A 20981-nucleotide genomic window follows, 5' to 3' on the forward strand; every position below is an offset into this window, starting at 1 on the left:
CGTGTATGGGACCAGTCTAAACGCAGCTTCTGTTCAATAAAGCGGTTTGTTTTCTTTATTGGCTAATTGGTCAAAACCGCTACCAAAAGAACAGCGTAATTTGCATATTATGTAGATTTATACGTATTTCTTAGGGCGAATTTGAACATTTTTGTACACACTAGCTTATTCAACATATTCAAACATGCTTTTTTTCATACCACATTCTGTAATTTATAAAGTAGTAACACAATATGTTACAGTATTCAAGTTTCATGATGTTTGAGATATAATACAGCATACTAAGCTTCTTATCTTGGAAGATACATATTTTCTATAATCAACTTCAGTTGATGTTCTATGGAGGTACAATCTAACTAGCGATCCCATCAAAATAAAAGGTCCGACATCTATGTATAATATCACATAATTTAATACGAATACATTATTTGTGAACCGACGCCTCGATTTTTTGGACTGTTTCCATCAGATTGATTTTTGAGATATTAAAGTTCAATCAAATATTTAGATATATCATACAACGTTAAGATTATCATGGTGATCCTGTCAATAATCGTGGTCAGATTGACAATGTCTGAAAGACTGACAGTTGCACGCGTCTCCAGTCATAATCGATTAATCGCTTCATTAAGTTTTGTTTTTTTGATTATCAAGATGATAAAATTGATATTTGAGATACCAAAAAGAATAACAAAATTGCATGTTTATCATACCATCCTTGACCTTTTCATATATGTTACTGTACTGTTTTGGTGACAGGGAATTCCTCCATGTATAGTGTTGTAAAATGTTACCCTGTGCACGTACAACACTATATCATGCCGTCTTAGTTACATATCAGATTCGTAAGCTTCAAGGTTAAAGCGTATTGTAATGCAATTCTGCAAAAGAGTGCAACAGAATAAAACATTTTAGATTTTGCGCAGCTTAAAGAATTCTTGGTGATATTTTTGGAAAATACTTAGTCGTCAAGATTGGTTAAAATCTGGAGGTTTTACTAAACGAGCATTGTACTATGCTTGACGAAGCGTTATTGTCATTTCAATAGCGTACACAAAAACTGTAATTGCCCATAGCTCATTATAGACTGCCAAACTTGAAGGTGCACGTTTTTACGAGTCTTGATAATATGCAATAGTTAATTTGTTCTATGTTATACTGATACTTAGAGATGCCTAACTAACTTGATTCTTTGTAACATAGCATGACTAAAACCCTTAAGCTAATGGGTACATGTACACATGTATATATAAAGCTTAAACCTTTATGAATTCAAACCATTGCATGCAATCATTGTCCCGCGATCTATACTACGATCAATTTTAAAGAATCGCATTATTTTACCATTAAATAAAACTGCATTGCATGATATATTATGAGCATGGCTACATCACTATGAGCTTAGTATAACAATGTAACACAGCACTGAAGAAAACTTTCGTTAGAAACATAGCATTACATGTAGTGATGCATGTGTATTTCTAAATAGGGAATACGTTTCAAATTTATATTTTTCCTGTTGTGCAAACTGCACAGCATGCATTGATGACGATTATTTTATAAGGTACATGTAGTACTGATAATCAAATACATCAATTATATTAAAAATGCTTGTCATTTCCTGTGATAAATTATAAAAGTAAACACTGCATGATAACAAAAGGTCCATGAATTTAAAGATGATAAATATTTTAGTTTTTCATATGCATTCCATTGCAGACTGGACGTCTCTCTAAACTATACAAACAACATTTTATCTTATAATTGTATTACAGGCTTCATAAGTGTCCTTATTGGTATTAAATTAAATCATTTACAAAAAACATCACAATATTTTTTATAATTTCTCAGGAAAGGTGCCGGTAGCGGCCTCGATGGAAAACCCGGAACACCTACCTCAATCAACGAAGATTTAGATCGTATGGATTTGACCAATTTGAGTGAGTAGAAATTTGACTTTACTGCTACACCACCTGTTAAGCAGATGCATGTCACTAGTTCATAGCACGACATCTTGAAACAGCATAAACCAAAATGTAAAAAGAAATAAGTTTGATCTAGATTTAAATGAGAAAGAAAGACGTAAAATCATTGAATTAACCATACAAAGACACAACTACATACATGTATAGCTTCTAGTTCAATGAGGACCTGTTGAGCTCCCGTTTAACAGCATGCTTAATAATTGGTGAAGTAAATTTATTTTGAAATATTTGCCACTGGAAGTTAGGCAAACAACAACAAATCAATGATTTTGATATTAATAACTACGATATTTACGAGAAAATAAATCCACCAAAGGAAATAAATGATTTCATATGCATGTAAGTGGTGCAGACTTAGGGGAATTCTTATAATTGTTTGTCGTATATGAGTTTCACTTAAATGAGATGCAAAAAGACTATCTCAAAGACTACCATCAAAACGTTTAAAGTAAAACTTGAAAAAGAATAGCAATATTTAAATATGCAAACACAATCGTGCTCGTTTAAATAGCTTATGATAGCAACTTTGTTTTATATCATTACTGAAAAAACACATTGCATGCATTGTTTAATTATTTTAAATTGAATGTCGAAACATTATATATATTAATGTATATTTATGCAGTAGTATTTATTATTTATATTCGGAGCTTTTTTCTTTATTTTTGTTATTTAGAAATTAAATAAAATGTAAATTCACGTCTTTTTCTTGAATCATATAGGACATTTTAGGTCTGTTAGCTTGCACCTACATTCAAATGGGTAGACCTGTTATTCGTTCAATTGAAGAATGTTCATGAATATCGATATTAATTAATCAATATTTTACTTGTATTAGTTTTATTGTTACAAGTTATTATTCTGATAAAAAGAACAGAACACCCCAAACCCCCTGTTAGTCATGCCAGCTATGTCAATAAGTATGGACATGTCCTGGTTGATGTATAAAACAATCTTACTTGTTGCATGGGTTTTAAGCATCAAGAGTATGTCTTTATTAACGTATGTAAAAAAAACAATAAGCATGCAACACACGTCAACCTTATAATTTTTACAGATAATGAGGATTATGATCCGGAGTCAATTGAACTGGTACCTCCAGTTGTTATTGTAGAGAGTAAGTCGGGCAAACCACTGCACCGTCTGTCTATCGATATCAAACTTGCTTCTGGTATATCTTCCCTTTATTACACGCTGCTTTGTATGCTGCTTAATAAGTAAGAAGACATGGGTAACAGTTTATTGTTCAAATGTTGACACGGTGTAAACAAATATACAATAAGTTTTCACACAGTGTGAATGAAAAAATCAATCAGTTATTACACGGTGTAAACGAAAAGGCAATAAGTTTTCACACGGTGTGAATGAAAAAAACACCAATCAGTTATTACACAGTGTAAACGAAAATGAAGTGAGTTTTTACACGATAAACGGTGTAAACGAAAATGCAATCAGTTTTCACACGGTGTAAATAAATATGCAATCAGTTTCCACATGGTGAAAATCAAAAATACAATCTATAATACTAAAATTACGAGGTCCAATTTTTCAGCCGTCATCACGTAAAAACGACGATTCACAGAATTCAACTTTATATATAACTAATATAGTATAAAGGTGTAGATTAAAAATTACACCACTCCAGACCCTTTTGTTTTCCACGTAATTGATATTGCCAATAATTAAGAAGTTCCGGGTCGAGTCCGATACCGATACCAATAGTATATTCACCTGTTACCTATTACCTTATCTGTACGTTCCGCATCTAACGGGCGCACCACCAAACGGTGTATTCAGGATAAATATGCTATATGTACACGGGTCATAATCACCGGGTAATACTTTAATTCGGTCACGAACCCGTGATATCACGGGTGTGTTCTAGTAAGAATATAAACATGTGAATGAACTAATGCAATAAGGATCAAGCGTGAAAATGAAAATGAAAATGTTTCAGACAATGTAAATGCGAACGCAATAAGTGTCTTGTATTTACACTGAAATTAATTTGACTACAAGAATCACGATTCAATAAACATTAAAATTACGGAGGTGTTTATGATATACACTGAACAAATAAATGATTGTTTCATGTCTTCATTTTGAGTCTTCTATATAACAAAATATAAACGGACTTTTCGTTCCCTCAAAAAATATTACTCAGTAAAACATTGTATCGAAAAACGATGGAGCTAAAGTTTAATTTTTGTACACATTTTACAGAGATATTACATGTACATTCGCTAATACTCACTATCGCTAGACAAACAGGAAACATTTTTAAATTAAATTCATTTCTTTGACTTATCATATCGTTTCATTGCCAATATTTTGAACAATAAACAATTGTCTTCTTAAAATTTGCTTGCGAGATGATGAAGTGCTTGGTAAACTCGTGCAGTGAATGGAGTTGTGTTAATTTAAGTCTAATGAGGTTTTATTTGAATTTTATATCTGTATTTTCCATAACATTTGAATTTTGAATTGATTCTGAGCAATGAATAATTTATATGTATTACATAGACCGCGTGTATAAGTATATTAGACAGAAAAAGATAAAAGGTTTGTTCATAGAGAGCTTGGAGAAGGAATTGTTGCAATAGATACGTAACCAAATAGGTTGGGATTAGTAAATTAATTGGGTTGAAGAGGTTCATAGATATTTTTACACACTCATGTTTTTTTTTTAACAAAATTACATTTTGTCATGCTTTTATCGCCGCGAGAAAAACTGTTATTGCTGATGACCCAATACTTATTTGTTGTAATTCTTGTGACGTTTAAACACAGATGAAGATGTTTTATTGGGTGGCATTGCGTTTTGTTAATATCTTACATACATGTACACGAAGATATCATTATATAGGACACATTTGTCTGTTGCGCACCGACACTTACTTGTCGAAATAAACCTTTCTTATGGTGACGGTTGGTTTTTATTTATAGGTCTAAATAAGTCTTTCTTATGGTGACGGTTGGTTTTTATTTATAGATGCTAAATTAATGCTTATATTACTATTAACAAACTAACGACCATTTGAACAAGCTAATCCGTTTTAAATTTATTACAAAATCAAAATATTCTGATAAAACGAATACCTTTCCAATACCTGATTATGTTTCTTAGATTTTGAAAAAACTGAACATATCTCGTTTATTGTAATTTTCAGTATAATAGCATTATACCATAACAAGAATCGTTTTCGACCTTGTGCTTCAAATAGTAAATCCAACCATCCAACCATTAGCCTATGATATACTTGCATCACTATACATGTATACTTATATCGATTATAAATTTTAGCCTGCAGCTATCAAATGGTCGTTTTTTACATTATGTGGTAGCTTTCTACTAAAATACTTTCATTTACTGAGTCTGAATAATTTAAAGCAACTTAAGTTTATAAAAACTATTGCAGTGTCTAAGTGACTCAGTTTTTGAAAATTGCTGTAATATATAAACATTTTTGTAGTTAAGCATTGTTTTTATAAATTATGTTGATTTTACCTACAATATTACATGTCATGAATGTTTCACATGCTTCGTTTGAAAGCAATTACCATGTTTTAACTATTTTATTTTGCCATTGATATAAATTAACGTCCATTTTCACTTGTAAAGTAGTGTAAATCATGCATTCAAATTAATTTGCAAAATTTACCTCATACATGTACTGGTATATAGTGTGATAAAGCAAATTTTACAATTGGATTGGAAACAGAACTGAAAAAAATATCAATGTTTGACTGAAATCTTATGTATTGTAGGATTACAAGACGATGATGATGATTTATTGAAGAAAAAGAGACATGTAAGTAAAGAATTAAGTCCTCCATTTTGATTAATATTTGGCCGTTATTATGTTCAATTATCATGTCTTGTCTACCCGAGACTTTTTTCGTATATATAGTAGTATACCCACACGTCCTGTATCAGGAGCAACTAAAAGTATGCTTATCAATATCCTTTGTGTTTCTATTATGTATAAAACTTAATAAAAATTATGGTCGTTCGATCAGACGGACGGACGATAAAACGCATATCTTTATTATCACGGTAATTTTCTAGTTCAATGTATTGCGTATGAGTTTCGAATTCAACTCATAACACTTTACACTTTACACTTTAAAACTACCAAACAACCCGGTAAGAGCATTCCAACAAACCACCACCGCCCGTATTAAACAAAAATATGACAAGAATAAATTGCAATAGCACAACGACAATCAGACCAAAGGGAGATAAATCAAATTTCAAGTTGATTTTATGAAATGCAGAAAGTCTCCATTTGAAATTTAAATTTAAAATAAATTAATATCATAGTACTGTTTTGTTATTCAAAATGACATGTTTAATTTTTAACACAGAGGTTGACTTGAAAATAATTTCGAAACTTCACATTACTGCATCACTAAAATTTAAAAAAAACATTTTAAAAACTCAATAGCGTATTTCACTATTTTCGATGCACTAGTTTATACCAAAATGAAAGTTATTGTTATGACTCTGAGAAGAAAAGGGTGAAAAAATGGAAAATAACCATTCTACGAGGCTCCAAACAAATACTTAACTAAGCTGGTTCATAAGAATTGCACATTCTGATCCTAAATATTGAATATAGTGCAAACTTATTCTAAAGTCTGACGATTTATATTTGGAGATATCCACAATTGACAGGTGTTGAAAATGCATTCTTTTAATTGAGGCCCTTTGATATTTTGCTCTCGTCTCTGCTTCTCCAACATTATTAGAGCTCTATTTTGATTCAAATATCTTTAAAAAAATCTATGTTCATACACTTATGTACAATGTAGCCGTAACACCGTAAATTACCAATATTGTTTATTAAATCTATAAAGTACGGTATTAACCTGCTAAACTTGAAAACATACGCACATCCTGGTAATACATGGGACAAAGCTAAACAAACGTCAGATAATTACAAAAATATTGATTACCGACAAACTTCTATTGACAAACGATAAACGTTTTCTAATTGATTCCGACGGCGCTAAACAGTATTCCTAAAAGGCTTTTCATCATCACCAATGGTGCTGTATTTTTTCATCAATATTTTAACATCTCATCCTATTCAGACTAGGAATTTGCATGTAAAACGTTTTTATTCAACACCCAGTGATAGATTATTTGAGTTCTGACATGGAAAAGGAGATATTATGTAAATTCACTAGTAAGTCGATAATTTTCTGATTAATTTTACATTGTTTCAATTAAATGTATCATGTTAAGTTTTTACCTTTGTTTAGCGCAGTCGTTTAATTATTTATGATGATGCTTAAATTAGAAATCGAATTAAGATCCATCTGATATTTAATGAACTAGGGCGATGTATTTTATCGATAGATGATAAAGAAAGAAAACTGGAGTCTAAGTAGACGTTCAAGTTGAACTGTAGTTATATGTAAACAAGTGTTTTTAAGCCCCACCTATGATAGGAGAGGGGCATTATGTTTTCAGGTCTGTTCGTCGTTTGTCTGTTCGTCCGTTTGTCTGTTCGTCCGTTTGTTCATTCGTCTGTCCAGTTTCAAGTTGAAGATTTTGGTCGAGGTAGTTTTTGATGAAGTTGAAGTCGAATCAACCTGACACTTAGTATATATGTTTCTTATGATATGATCATTCTAATTTCAATGTCAAATTAGAGTTCTGACCCCAATTTCACGGTCCACTGAACATAGAAAAATGATACTATAAGTGGGGCATCCGTGTACTGGGGACACATTCTGTTTTATTAGATATAATGATTTATTGTCGAACCCCTGCAGAAAGTATGTTCTACCAGCAAATCGCTGTAGGAGAAAGTGTCGAGTCCATTCGGATCAGTATATAACTTAAGATTTAGTATTTGCATTGCAATTGATACCAGATAGTGTCAAGTACACCTTTTTGTTTAGAGCCAGCAGAAAAAACATCTCCGGGTGCTAAAAAATAAGAGAATAATGGGGCGCTTAAATAAATGAATAAGATAATAATGGACAAAAGAATAGAAAAAATAGCATAAAATGGAATGCATACTGAATAAATAAAGCTTCCATTCAGACCCCCCCCCCCCCACATACATAAACTTGAACCTGTTTCTCGCGCGATCGTCAATGCAATATAAATGCTACTATCAGTCCATCCGGACTTTGATAGTACTACATTTAATTGTACATTTCCAGTTCATAAATCCACGCACCTGTATAAGCGCCTGCCAGTTGTGAAAGTTGCAGGAGCGAGACTAGGGTACGCTGCTTCTATCGTTAGCGTCAATCATGGTTAACGGTTTTTGATAATGTCACACATAAGTTATGTATCTCTGTATAAACAGTTTTGTTTTACAATTGTTATAATGATTCCCCGACTGTTTTTCTTGCAGATACATACACTCACCATACCCAATGACACTACATATAGAAATACTGACGACGACCACAACAGAGCTACAGAATCACCCACACAACCCCCTCCCTCTCCGGATGTTTCGTTCTCAAAAGAACCAGTGAAACCACCTTCTCCTCCTAAAACTAAGAAACCCGTAACTAAGAAAACATTAGAAAAGAAACCTTTCAACAAAAAGAAAAAAGAAGATATGGAAAAACCAGTTGAAGTACCGCCACCACCGAGAGAACCAACGCCGCCACCGCCGCCACCTGTTGAAGAAAAGTAAGTGAACTTGATTGTTTTTATTTTGGCTTACTTTTTTATTCCCTGATTTGATTCTAAATACTTATGTCAAGGAGTTTGTTAATTGAACCAAGCATTAAACGAGATACCTTCCTATACTAAGGATACATAGAAGGAACTTGCATGGGCAAGTCTCTTTTCTCAGAAACTATAAAAAAAAACATTCATAAACTGCAGATTGTGTATATCTAGGAGAAATGCAGTATGTTTTGCAGTATGTTTTAGATCATTTTACAACCACGGAATGCATGGTCATAACTTATGGTAGAAATCCAAGCAGTTCATATTATGGTTTTGACATGAAATGTTGATTTTGTTTTCATTTTGGTATATCAAATGTTCATAAATTGTCGAATAAATGGTTTTTGTATATTCTCATGCATAACATGCCTTTGCCAGTTATAATAAGCGTAACAATATATGGATGTTTTTGGGACATGTATACAACTCGCTAATTGATTTGGTCTTAAATTTTTGGGTCACCAATGCTGTGATTCGTTTACAGACGAATCGTGCACCTAGTGTACTCCATTATAAGCCTGGTATATTTCAGCACCTTTCAAAGTTAGGAACAACAAACAATAGCACTCAGTACTATATCTTTTTTCTGGGTTTTTTTCTCCTTCATATGTCATCGTGAGGGTCTGGACTGACAAAAGCCCGCCGAAATGTTTGCCCTTCTCTAACATAAACTACTAGTATCTTGTTTTCACAGTGGTTGTAAACAAACTATCATATCGGTTCACATTCTAAAGACGCATGGTGCAATGTATGTTTGCCACTGGACGTTCAGCAAATAACAATCAATTTCTACAAAAGAAAATTAACGTTGTTAGGCTCAGTTCTTGTTTGCTAAGCTTTTCATTGTGATAAGAGGAAATTACTGTCATGTACATATAATTCTTAAGTTCTGAAATTCATAAATATGTGTTACAATATAAATAAGAACCACAAAAAGAAATAGACATTAAAACAAATGTTAAATTACATAGACTTAAAAGTATTTTGTGGTTATGTGTAAACAAGAATTAGTAATGTTTACAATAGCTTTCTATAGCATGAAAAGTCTACCAAATACTTCAACGTTTCTTAAATACTGAAAATTCCAATATTGTAAATCAGTTGTATAAAAGCGCTTAATAAAACCTGTAGACATCAATAAATAGTGAAACTATACAAAGGTTATATAAACAATGCGATTCATTGTACGCCACTTGTTTGTTTTGTTTTATGTGCTGGCAATTAAGTGTAAAGTGACATCAAACACACTGCGTGTTAAATGTTTTCGAAAGAAGACACGGATTTCTCTTTTACGACTTTAGGTGTCAATAACGATTTGTGAAAAAGAGGCTACCGTAAATAGATATATTTACTTAGCTACATAATCACCTAGTTACCACTTGTACTTACTCAATTAAAACATTCACGCAATGTAGAATAAATGAAATACAAATTTGCACCTTTTAAAAATTGTTAAATTGACAATAAAGAAATTGAATTTAAAAAGTACGGTTCAATACCTCTTAAGAAAAATTAAAAAGACAAGATTGAACTTAAAAGGAAAACAGTGCAGTTATATCATTTAAATAAAATTTCTTTACTACTGAGTGAAATATTTTATTGGCTTCATTCCAATAAAGCTAATAAAAACTTTTATTTCAATAGTTAAAATAAGTTTTGGTAAGTATTTTTATTTGGGATTATCATTTTGATGATGAAGTTGCAACGGTAGTCGATTATATAGGAAAATTAAATTAAATCTAACAGACGAATTTGACATACCGCAATTGAAGGTTTGTTAGTAGATAGATAAAAGTAGCTATTAGTCAGTGTGTGCGTGTGTTATTTTTTTTTTCTTTCTTGAAACAGATCTTTTTTCTGTAGGTTGTAAATGGCTGTGGTTGCTATTTTTTTTAGCTAACCAACGACGAGGCACTTGTTTATAAAACTTTTATAATCTGTTATACACCAAACATGCATCTTGCTTACTGACTAGATAATAACCAACATGCAAACATTTGTTTATTTGTTTGTTTGATTATAATAGTTTACAAGCAACGAGTTCTGTAATAGCAGCTGCAATTTCATTTGAAGGATGTACAGTAGTTGTCGTTTGTTTATGTAATACAAAAAAATTAATCAAAAAGTTCGGCAGTATCCATTCTCTAAAAAATGAGTATTATTATCGCCAGTGTTCGATCTTTATTTCTCAGTAGAGATAGGAAGATTATAAATTGACCCCGACGTAAATATCTGACATTTGCAAAGCCCATACATTACATGTCTATCAGACATGACTATCAGACTATCAGAATAGTCTGCTATAAGCAGTTTGAACGTTAAATCAAGGTATACTTTGCTAATGTGATTTTCACATGAACTTTACTAACACTTTTAGAGTTTTTCAAGATTTTTATTAAATTGTGAATTTTTAAATGTTATTTGAACAACTTTCTTTTCCAAAAAAACGTGATTAAGATTTTTTTGTTTTTTTTACGCATGCACGTGCAATACACGTGAACCGCACGCGAATCGAGTCCATGTGAGTTTTAGATATGAGCTCACTTGAGGTGAAATTTACGTTAATCTCCCTTGAGAATCGCGTGAAATATCGCGGGTCAATAGTCCCTGTGTACTTTAACTAATAGAGAAGAAACTATACAGAGACTTTATATCTTTTTTGACATTTGAATAATAAACACATCCGTTTGTACGAGGCAAATGTTTAATGTGTTCAAATTGAGATGAAATATACATATTAGTAATCCGAAAACTGTTCCAAGTAGGGAACGATCCATTAGATACACATAATTTAAAATTATACTGTATATAAAATGCAAGCAACATTTATAATTTTTGCCATTTAAATACTTGTGAAGTTCGTTGAAGTATAGTACCGTGTCTCAGTGATGGTATTAAGGTCATCAATATTTACTTGTCATATTAATATTGTTAAAGTCGTTCAGATAAATGAGTTGGATTTAGGATAAAAACACCTGTATAGTTTCACTAACATGTCATAATTACAAATGCAGACTGATATGTTTTACTTTCCAAGGGATATTTACCTATGGAGACTGGCATGTCATACTTATTAAGGAAAACTAACATATCATACTTACCCGGGGAGACTGGTATGTCATACTTACCAAGAAAGACTGATATTGCATACTTTCAAATAGAGGCTGACATGTAATATTTACCCAAAGAAACTGACATGTCATACTTTCCCCAAGAAACTGACATGTCATACTTTCCCCAAGAAATTCATGTCTAAAGAAGACTGACATGTCATACTTTCCCCAAGAAATTCATATGTCTAAAGAAGACTGAAATGTCATATTTATTAATGGAGACTGACATGTCATACTTACCAAAGTATACTGACATGTCATACTATCCGAGGGATGTTGATATGTCATACTTATTAATGGAGACTGATATATCATACTGATCAAGGGACACTAGTCTAAAAATTCATACTTATCAATGGAGAATGACATACATATCCAGGGAGTCTGACATGTCGTACTTATCAAGGGAGCTCGTCTTGTCATACTTATCCAAGGTTATTGATAATAATTATCAAGGGAGACTGACATGTCATAATTGTCAAGGGAGACTGACGTGTCATTCTTATCCAGGAAAACTTATGTGTCTTACTTAAAAAAGTATACTGATAAGTCATACTTATTAAGTGCCACTGACATGTCCTACTTATCAAGGGAGACTGACATGTCATACTTAACAATGGAAATTGATATGTCATACCTATCTAGGGAAACTGACATGTCCTACTCATCAAGGGACACTGACATGTCATAATTTTAAATTGAGGCTGGCATTTTATACTTAGCTTCGCAAGGGATACTGACATGTCATACTTGTCAAAGTATAATGCCATGTTATACTTACCTAAAGATAATGACATGTCATATTTATCAAGGTAGACTGATATGTCATTCTTATCAAGGTAGACTGACATGTCATACTTACCTTTGGAAATGAAATGCTCTACTTATCATGGTAAACTGACATAAAGGTAGACTGACTTGTAATACTTTCAAAGTGAGACTTATATGTCATACTTTCCAAGTGAGACTGACATCTCATACTTATCAAAGAAGACTAACATGTCTTACTTATCATGATTAACTGACATGCCATACTTATCTATGGAGACTGACATGTCATAATAACCTATGGAGACTGACATGTCATATTTACCGACAAATCGTACTTATCAAGAGAGACTGATATGTCATACTTACATAGGGAGACTATAATGTCATACTTATCAAAGGAGAGTTATTATATTATACTTACCAATGACGACATGTCCTACTTATTCAGGGTTATAGACATGTCCTTATTATAAAGAGATACTGAAATGTCATGCCTCTTTTGGGAGACTGACATGTCATACTTATCAATGTTGACTGACATGTCATACTTACCTATGGAGAGTGACATGTCATACTTACCTATTGATATTAACATGGCATACTAACCTATGGAGACTGATGTGTCATACTTATCAAGGAAGACTGACATGTCATACTTACCTATGGAGAGTGACATGTCATACTTACCTATTGATATTAACATGTCATACTTACCTATGGAGACTGACATGTCATACTTATCAAAGGAGACTGACATGTCATACTTGTCAAGGCAGAATGACATGGTATACTTATCAAAGGGAGAATGACATGTCATACTTACCGAGAAAGACTGACTTGTCATACTTACCTATGGAGACTGACATGCTATACTTGTCAAGGTAGACTGACATGTCATACTTATCAAAGGAAGACTGATATATCATACTTATCAAGGGAGACTGACATGTCATACTGATAAAGGTAGACTGACATATCATACTTATCAAGGAAGACTGACATTTAATACTTATCAAAGTAGACTGACATGTCATTCTTACCTATGGAAACTGACTTGTCATACTTATCAGGGGATACCGACATGACATATTTATCAAGGTAGAATGACATTTCATACTTTTAAATGTATACTGACATGTCATTCTTATCAATGTATACTGACATGTCATACTTATCAAGGGACACTGACATGTCATACTTACCTATGGAGAATGAAATGCTATACTTATCAAGGTAGATTGACGTGTCATTCTCATCTCGGTTGACTTACATGTCATACTTATCATGGTAAACTGACATAAAGGTAGACTGACTTGTAATACTTTCAAAGTTAGACTTATATGTCATACTTTCCAAGTGAGACTGACATCTCATACTTATCAAAGAAGACTAACATGTCATTCTTATCATGATAAACTGACATGCCATACATACCTATGTAGACTGATATGTCATAATAAACTATGGAGACTGACATGTCATATTTACCTATGAAGACTGACATGTCATACTTACCTATGGAGACTGACATGCCATATTTACCGACAAATCGTACTTATCAAGGGAGGCTGACATGTCATACTTACCTATGGAGACTATAATGTCATACTTAATCAAAGGAGAGTGATATATTATACTTACCAATGACGACATGTCCTACTTATTCAGGGTTATAGACATGTCCTAATTATTAAGAGAGATTGAAATGTCATGCCTCTTTTGGGAGACTGACATGTCATACTGACCTATGTAGAGTGACATGTCATACTTACCTATTGATATTAACTTGTCATACTTATCAAGGAAGACTGACATGTCATACTTACCTATGGAGAGTGACATAACATATTTACCTATTGATATTAACATGTCATACTTACCTATGGAGACTGACATGTCATACTTACCTATGGAGACTGACATGTCATACTTACCTATGGAGACCGATATGTCATACATACATACCTATTGAAGGTGGCATGTCCTACTTATTAAGAGTGACTGAAATGCCATACCTCTTTTGAGAGACTGACATGTCATACTTACCTATGAAGACCGACATGTCATACTTACCTATGGAGACTGATTTGTCATACTTACCTATTGATGATGACTTGTCCTACTTATTAAGAGAGACTGAAATGTTATACCTCTTTTAAGAGACTGACATGTCATACTTACCTATGGAGACTGACATGTCATACTTACCTATGGAGACTGATATGTTATACTTACCTATTGAGGATGACATGTCCTACTTATTAAGAGAGATTGAAATGCCATACCTCTTTTGAGAGTCTGACAAGTCATACTTACCTAAGGAGACTGACATGTCATACTTACCTTTGGGGACTGACATGTCATCCTTACCTATTGAGACTGACAAATCATACTTATCAAGGGAGACGAATTTCAATCACAAACAAATCTGCGCAAGAAATCGTTTGAATAACCATGCGAAGAAATATTCATAAGACAACATGCAATATTCTGACGCAAAGAAACTCTTTTACAAAATATAACACCTTTATGACCATGCTACTTTTGATGTAGCTGTTGTCGTTGAAATAACTATCACTTGGAACAGTACGTAGTTCCACCAAAATATTTCTTGACGTACAATTGTAATAATTGTACTTTTTGCAGAGTTTTTCGTCATTAAACATGTAGTTGTTCTTTTACTAAAATCTACCAAGGGAGACTACAAATCATTCAAGAAATGTTTAAAGGAAATATGCAATATTCTGATAAAAAGGACTATACAAAGTGCAACACCCTTAGGACATGGTTATTTATTAATGCAGTAATTGTTAAAAGCAATAAAACTGTAAATGGAACAATAATTCCATCAAAATAAGTCGTGTCAAAGTATTGTTTTGAGCTAATATTTATTTTGCAGATTCATTCTTCATTAGTTATTTAATTGATGTTTTTGTTCTTTTATTCTTAATTAACAGCATATATTGTGAAATTTAATTCAAAATGTCAATTAAAACGAATAAAACAATTTTATTTCAAACCGTCTGTTTAATTGATTAACTCGATTAGGTAAGTGAAAACTATCATTTTGTCCATTTCCTCCTGATTGTAATATACGGCGCATGTTCATGGTGGATTAATAGAGTCAATATTAGCTGATTAGATTTCTATCAAATAGAATTTTTAATTGTTGATTCTTAGATACAGACAGATAAAACGTTGTTATGTACAGTCACTGGTTATACCAAGACAAGTTTCTTAAACAAGTCCGATTTTTGATTATCTTCGGATTATTGTACTCAATTTTGCAATACTAGAAAATAATTTGTGATATGAGACTAAAAAGAGAAACGGGAAATATTTTTTAAAGTGCAAATTACATAGTGATACAAAAGTGATTGTTTACATTTTCGCATTCTGTAGATGGTAAGAAATGATACATGTACATGTAGGAGTTCTAGTTTTCGTTTACTTGTTATTCGAGAAGAACGTATACCTTGTAGAGTGCTCATGAAAGTAACGTACCGCTTAATCTATATACATAACTTTGAACGTAACTATTATTAAATAATAGTTATTTCTATTTTTAAAGATTTATCAACTTGGATTGAAAAAAAATAAAACGGATATTTTTTCTATTACTTCTGAAATGTAATTTAAAAAATGGAGATAACGAACTGACATTTTTTTTGAAGGAATATATAGAGAATAATACATGGCAAAATCCGTATCATATGTCGTATCATCCCGAGACATCAATATCAGCCCGAGGGCCTTTAGGCCCGAGGGATGATATTGGTCGAGGGTGATACGGCATGTGATACGGATTTTGCCATGTATTATACGCTTTATCATATATTTCAACAGAAGAGTATTATAGTATATGAACTGTTTTCTGATCCATAGCACTGGGTTACCTTCAGTTCTGCTTTTGTCTTGTTTCAAAGCTTTAAAATAACTGCTCAATTATTTATACAAAGCACCTAGGTTACCTTACAATCTGTTGTTTTGAAAATATTTTGTTTATTATTGTATATATTAAGTGTTTTGTATTTTTAATAGTTGCATTGAGTGTGCCAAAAAATATGTTGTAAAAACTTGATGTTCGTGACGTCACATACAATATGAAAACTTGATGTACGTGACGTTACATACCAAACAATGACGTCATTCCAGAAAATTACCTATTTTTTGAAAAAAAATTCTTAAGCAAAAAAAACCCCTAAAAAACTGACTTTAGTTAAAAAAAAAAAAAAAAAAAAAGGTATGCGATACGGGTTTTACCATGCGATACGGGGTATGCGATACGGGTTTAGCCATGCGATACGGGGTATGCGATACAGGGTAGGTGATACAGACTGGAAAAAAGAACCTTTATTAGATATACAAAATAGCTGTATTTTGTACTAAATATATGATAAAACTTAGTATCATTTTTTTGTAAAATAACCCTCACTTTTCTTCTTTGAATCTTTGATCATGGAGTACAAAATCAAATATTAACATTGTAGAACGTCGCACATTCAATATTGATCTTGTTATTTCAAACGGTGACAGAACTTTGTACATGTTATAAAATGGAAATGTCATGTCAGGGGAGGATTATTCCAAAGCTATGTAAATTAAGATAAGAAAGAAAATATCTATCAAACTGAGACATTTTCAAATGTTCCCGGATTTATGGTAGGTTCTTATGTTTTTTATTTATTTTTTCAAGTGGTTTATTTTTCAAATAATAAGACTATTCAAGTGAAAAAAAATATCTAATATACAATGTATCAACTGTTTACTAATAATTAGATATAGGAAGATGTGGTGTGAGTGCCAATGAGAATAATAAACATATTCTGGTATATGACCTTTAGATCCTTTCCATACGAACAATTTTAACTTCTTTTAATTTCTAATTTGAAATGCCCTATTGTGAAATGGTAGAGTATGATAATAAAAAAAAAAGATACTGATGCTGCAAGTTTTGAAAGATATAAATAGAAATGTATATCATTGTCAATGTTATCAATTGGTTTGGTTTCGGAAAAGGGGGTAGTAGGGGACGCATCTACATTATAGTTTGAAGACTTATCAACAAAGTTAAGTACTTGCTTAAATAACTAACCGTCTAAAAGAACATGAACATTTATGAAAACAGTGCGATAAAACACTAACGACTAAGCAATGTAAACTCCGTTCGAGTTGGATGAACCATATGAACAACAGAAAAGTGACAAAATATGACGTTTCTTACAATATTTACATATTATTCTTATCAATTGATTTATTGATTTCAAAATGATTTTACCTGTGTGAATTATCTCACTTGATCATAAATGCAAATAAAGAATATCGCTTTATTAAAATTCATAAATGATAACTGGCACGAATTCAATGAATTGACATATTATACAAGCAATTGAAATATGTGATGCACTTTTCAATTCATAGTTTTCACTTACACCATTACGGATATTTAAAATGCAAATACTTATAAAGCATCATTATTATTAAGAGGGATTTATATCTACAGAAGAGGCTAGTAATTATTAATTTATTTATTGCAATTTAAACTTTTTAGATTTACATTTGTTTTCTTTTGAAACGCATATTTAGTTTAGAAATATGTAACCCTGCTTACATTTCAAAAAAGAGGTCCACCAGTATTAAACAACCTTACAAAACAATCGGTTGCCGATTCAGATGAGCTTAGAGTGTGTCCCCCCTTTTTTATATTAGAAATCATCATTTTTGACATACACCCTTCCAAAAATGTATCGGCAGATTTTTTATCATTTTTATGGCATTACGCTCCCCCTTTCAATCTGGATTTGTCCGTAATAACTGGGCATATCTGTTGACAAAGTAAAGCTTGCAAATAGTGTATAGACGTCTTTATTTGATTGGCACAGTGTTGTTCTATTCATTGTAGACATTGTAATATTCTAGAAACATGTTACTTTTATTTATAACTTTGCATGTACCAAGCATCTCTGTTATGTGAAACTGTTTAAACTCGTTTGATATTAGATTTTTGAGAATTAGACTATGTAAAAGTGCTATTTGGGGCTCCTTGTGATTTTTTTTGTGTAGCTGGGATATTGTAAATGTACTAAGTTTATTTTTGTAAAAGAAAAATCCAAGGACAGTATGCGACTAATTGATGGCTGCTAAACGTTCAGCGACAAATATTACTTGAAAATTAAGGCAATTATCATCATACATAAATGAGTATCATGGCTTGGTTAAAACTGACAGCTGAAAAAAAATAACCTTGCATAAGACAGGACGAAATTGAACATTCCGCAAAATACTATAAGCATGTGTAGCTACAGATACATATACAGAGTAATGTCAATCCACCAAAAAATATCATGTCCCCTACCAAAAGAGGGAAAAATGATAGTCGTTCCCTGACAATTACTGTATATGATCCACATATTGAGAAAAAAAAATCAAGACTTTTACGTAAGTCCTACTTTAGATGTAAATCTATTTTAAACTTATAAAAAATGGACATACGTAAGACATACAAGCTAGCTGTGAGGAATTCACATTAAATTTTAATTTAACTTTTTCATCCGATTGATTTTATGTTTTTAAGATTCGAAAATTGTTAAGCTCCGTAGGTAACATTTAAATGCACTCAACTTTTATACCAATTGAGACAGCAATAGAGAAAATATTGGATATATTCAATTTGAACAGGGTCAATGAAATTTTTGAGAGTTAAACTTGACTATTGACATAAGCTTTGTCAATACTCCGGACAATACATTAAAGTAAAGTTTATGTCCTTATTGAACTAATATATTAACTTTTGACAAATGAATTGTTAAAATAAACACGTATTTTAAAGAATTCGTTATTTTATGTTTTGATCTTGCTACTTTTAAAAGAAAATTTTGTAAATAATGGAAATATGAAAAATAGATCTATATTTTAACCGTCAAAAAGGACTATAAAAATGCATCTTCGTGAAAGTAAATTAAATTAATACATGTAATGTATGTTGTGCTAAAATTAGATTTAGAAATATAAGTCTTAGAGTTGAATAATTTTATAAATTTTAATCATTTGTTTTATGTTTGTTGTGGACGAAACGCAATTCTGTCGTAGGAATTTTAATCCTGTTATCTTCCAAGTCTGGGGCACATGACTGCAATAGCTGCAGTATTTACAAAACACGTCACATTTATATGTATTTGAATGAAGTGTGTCTTTTCTTCATACTTGTATATAAAAGGGACAACATATTGCATCAGAAATGACAAAACGATCGCACCTGTAACGCGCTAGTTACAGCTCACAATCCCATGCAGTGTTGAAAGTCTTGTGATGCAGCAATGGCACTACTTAAAATACTCTGCCCTCGGGGCCTCCAGCATGAACAAGTTTCTTAGAAACTGTATACTAAAGATTTTCTTTTTTCTTTTTCCAGAAAAGAACCAATTATAGTTAATCTGCCAGAACCATCCTTGCCTGAATTTAAAGAACCAGCGTCAAAACAAAAGAAAGAGAAAAACAAACCGGAAAAGTTTGCGATACCAAAAACTGAAAAACCTAAAGTAGAAGATGATGTAAGATATAGTTTTATTCTAACTGATCTATATTATTATACTGTTCAATTCTGTAAAAAAAAACACTCATTCAGTTGATTTGACAGGGCATACAAAATGGAAAAAGTGGCGTGTACAAATCGGACGAAGACATTTGCATTGACGAATACAAATAATTGATAGATGATTCTTTGTGATATATAATGAAATAGAAATTAAAAATAGTTGATTTTCCATATTACTTGTTTTTTGCATTGCCATTGTCGGATAGTTTATATGTTTAATATTAGGATTATTTGCCAAATATGCGTTATAATTTGTGTATATTGCTCTGCAGCCGTGAACGTCGGTATTCTTGTATTTTTGGGATGTTCATTTGTATGTTTAGTTGGCGTTCATTTCTCTGAACATATTTATATATATATTATTGTTTATGGATCTCCAACTGAAGCTCGCCTTTGGGGCGGCAATACTTTAAATGCTGTGAAGTAAGAGTTTTTTCTCTTGTATATTGATGACATCACATTTCTTTCTGTTGTTTATAAAACTGTGAAAAGATGTTTCGTTTGCTTTTTTATAAAATTTGCAACTTATATTTCATTTCAGAGTTTGTTTAATGACGCATTGACAGACCATCTAAAGAAGTTTGAACTTATGGTATCAGATATGACTAGTCCAGAAGAATCCCCGAAGGTTGGTACATTATTTTTGTTCAATTTATGCATGTTTCACCTATCAGAAAACAAGTTATTTGCTTGAAACACATATTAAAGGTGAAATTACCAAGTCAAGTCTTAAAAAATATTTCAATTTTACAATGATACATCATTCTCGATATTGAAAACATACACTGACTTGGAAGAGTTTGTAATAAATG

The 20981-nt window shown here is 31.9% G+C and overlaps 1 protein-coding gene across 13 annotated transcripts in view; it reads left to right on the plus strand.

Moving 5' to 3' along the window:
- The window catches only part of LOC134680749 (uncharacterized), a 61601-nt gene that overhangs the window by 37568 nt on the left and 3052 nt on the right, over positions 1-20981 (plus strand). For 7 of the 13 annotated variants that reach the window (XM_063539958.1, XM_063539956.1, XM_063539957.1 and 4 more), the window contains 6 exons: positions 1852-1940; positions 3043-3156; positions 5754-5797; positions 8363-8649; positions 19987-20125; positions 20711-20797. In XM_063539958.1, the coding sequence (XP_063396028.1) occupies positions 1852-1940; positions 3043-3156; positions 5754-5797; positions 8363-8649; positions 19987-20125; positions 20711-20797 (760 nt within the window). The remainder of the gene's footprint in view (positions 1-1851; positions 1941-3042; positions 3157-5753; positions 5798-8362; positions 8650-19986; positions 20126-20710; positions 20798-20981) is intronic. The other 6 variants (XM_063539964.1, XM_063539967.1, XM_063539965.1 and 3 more) reach the window with 2 other exon arrangements.

Source organism: Mytilus trossulus, chromosome 8, assembly GCF_036588685.1.
Source record: "Mytilus trossulus isolate FHL-02 chromosome 8, PNRI_Mtr1.1.1.hap1, whole genome shotgun sequence".
Classification (NCBI taxonomy): Eukaryota; Metazoa; Mollusca; class Bivalvia; order Mytilida; family Mytilidae; genus Mytilus; species Mytilus trossulus.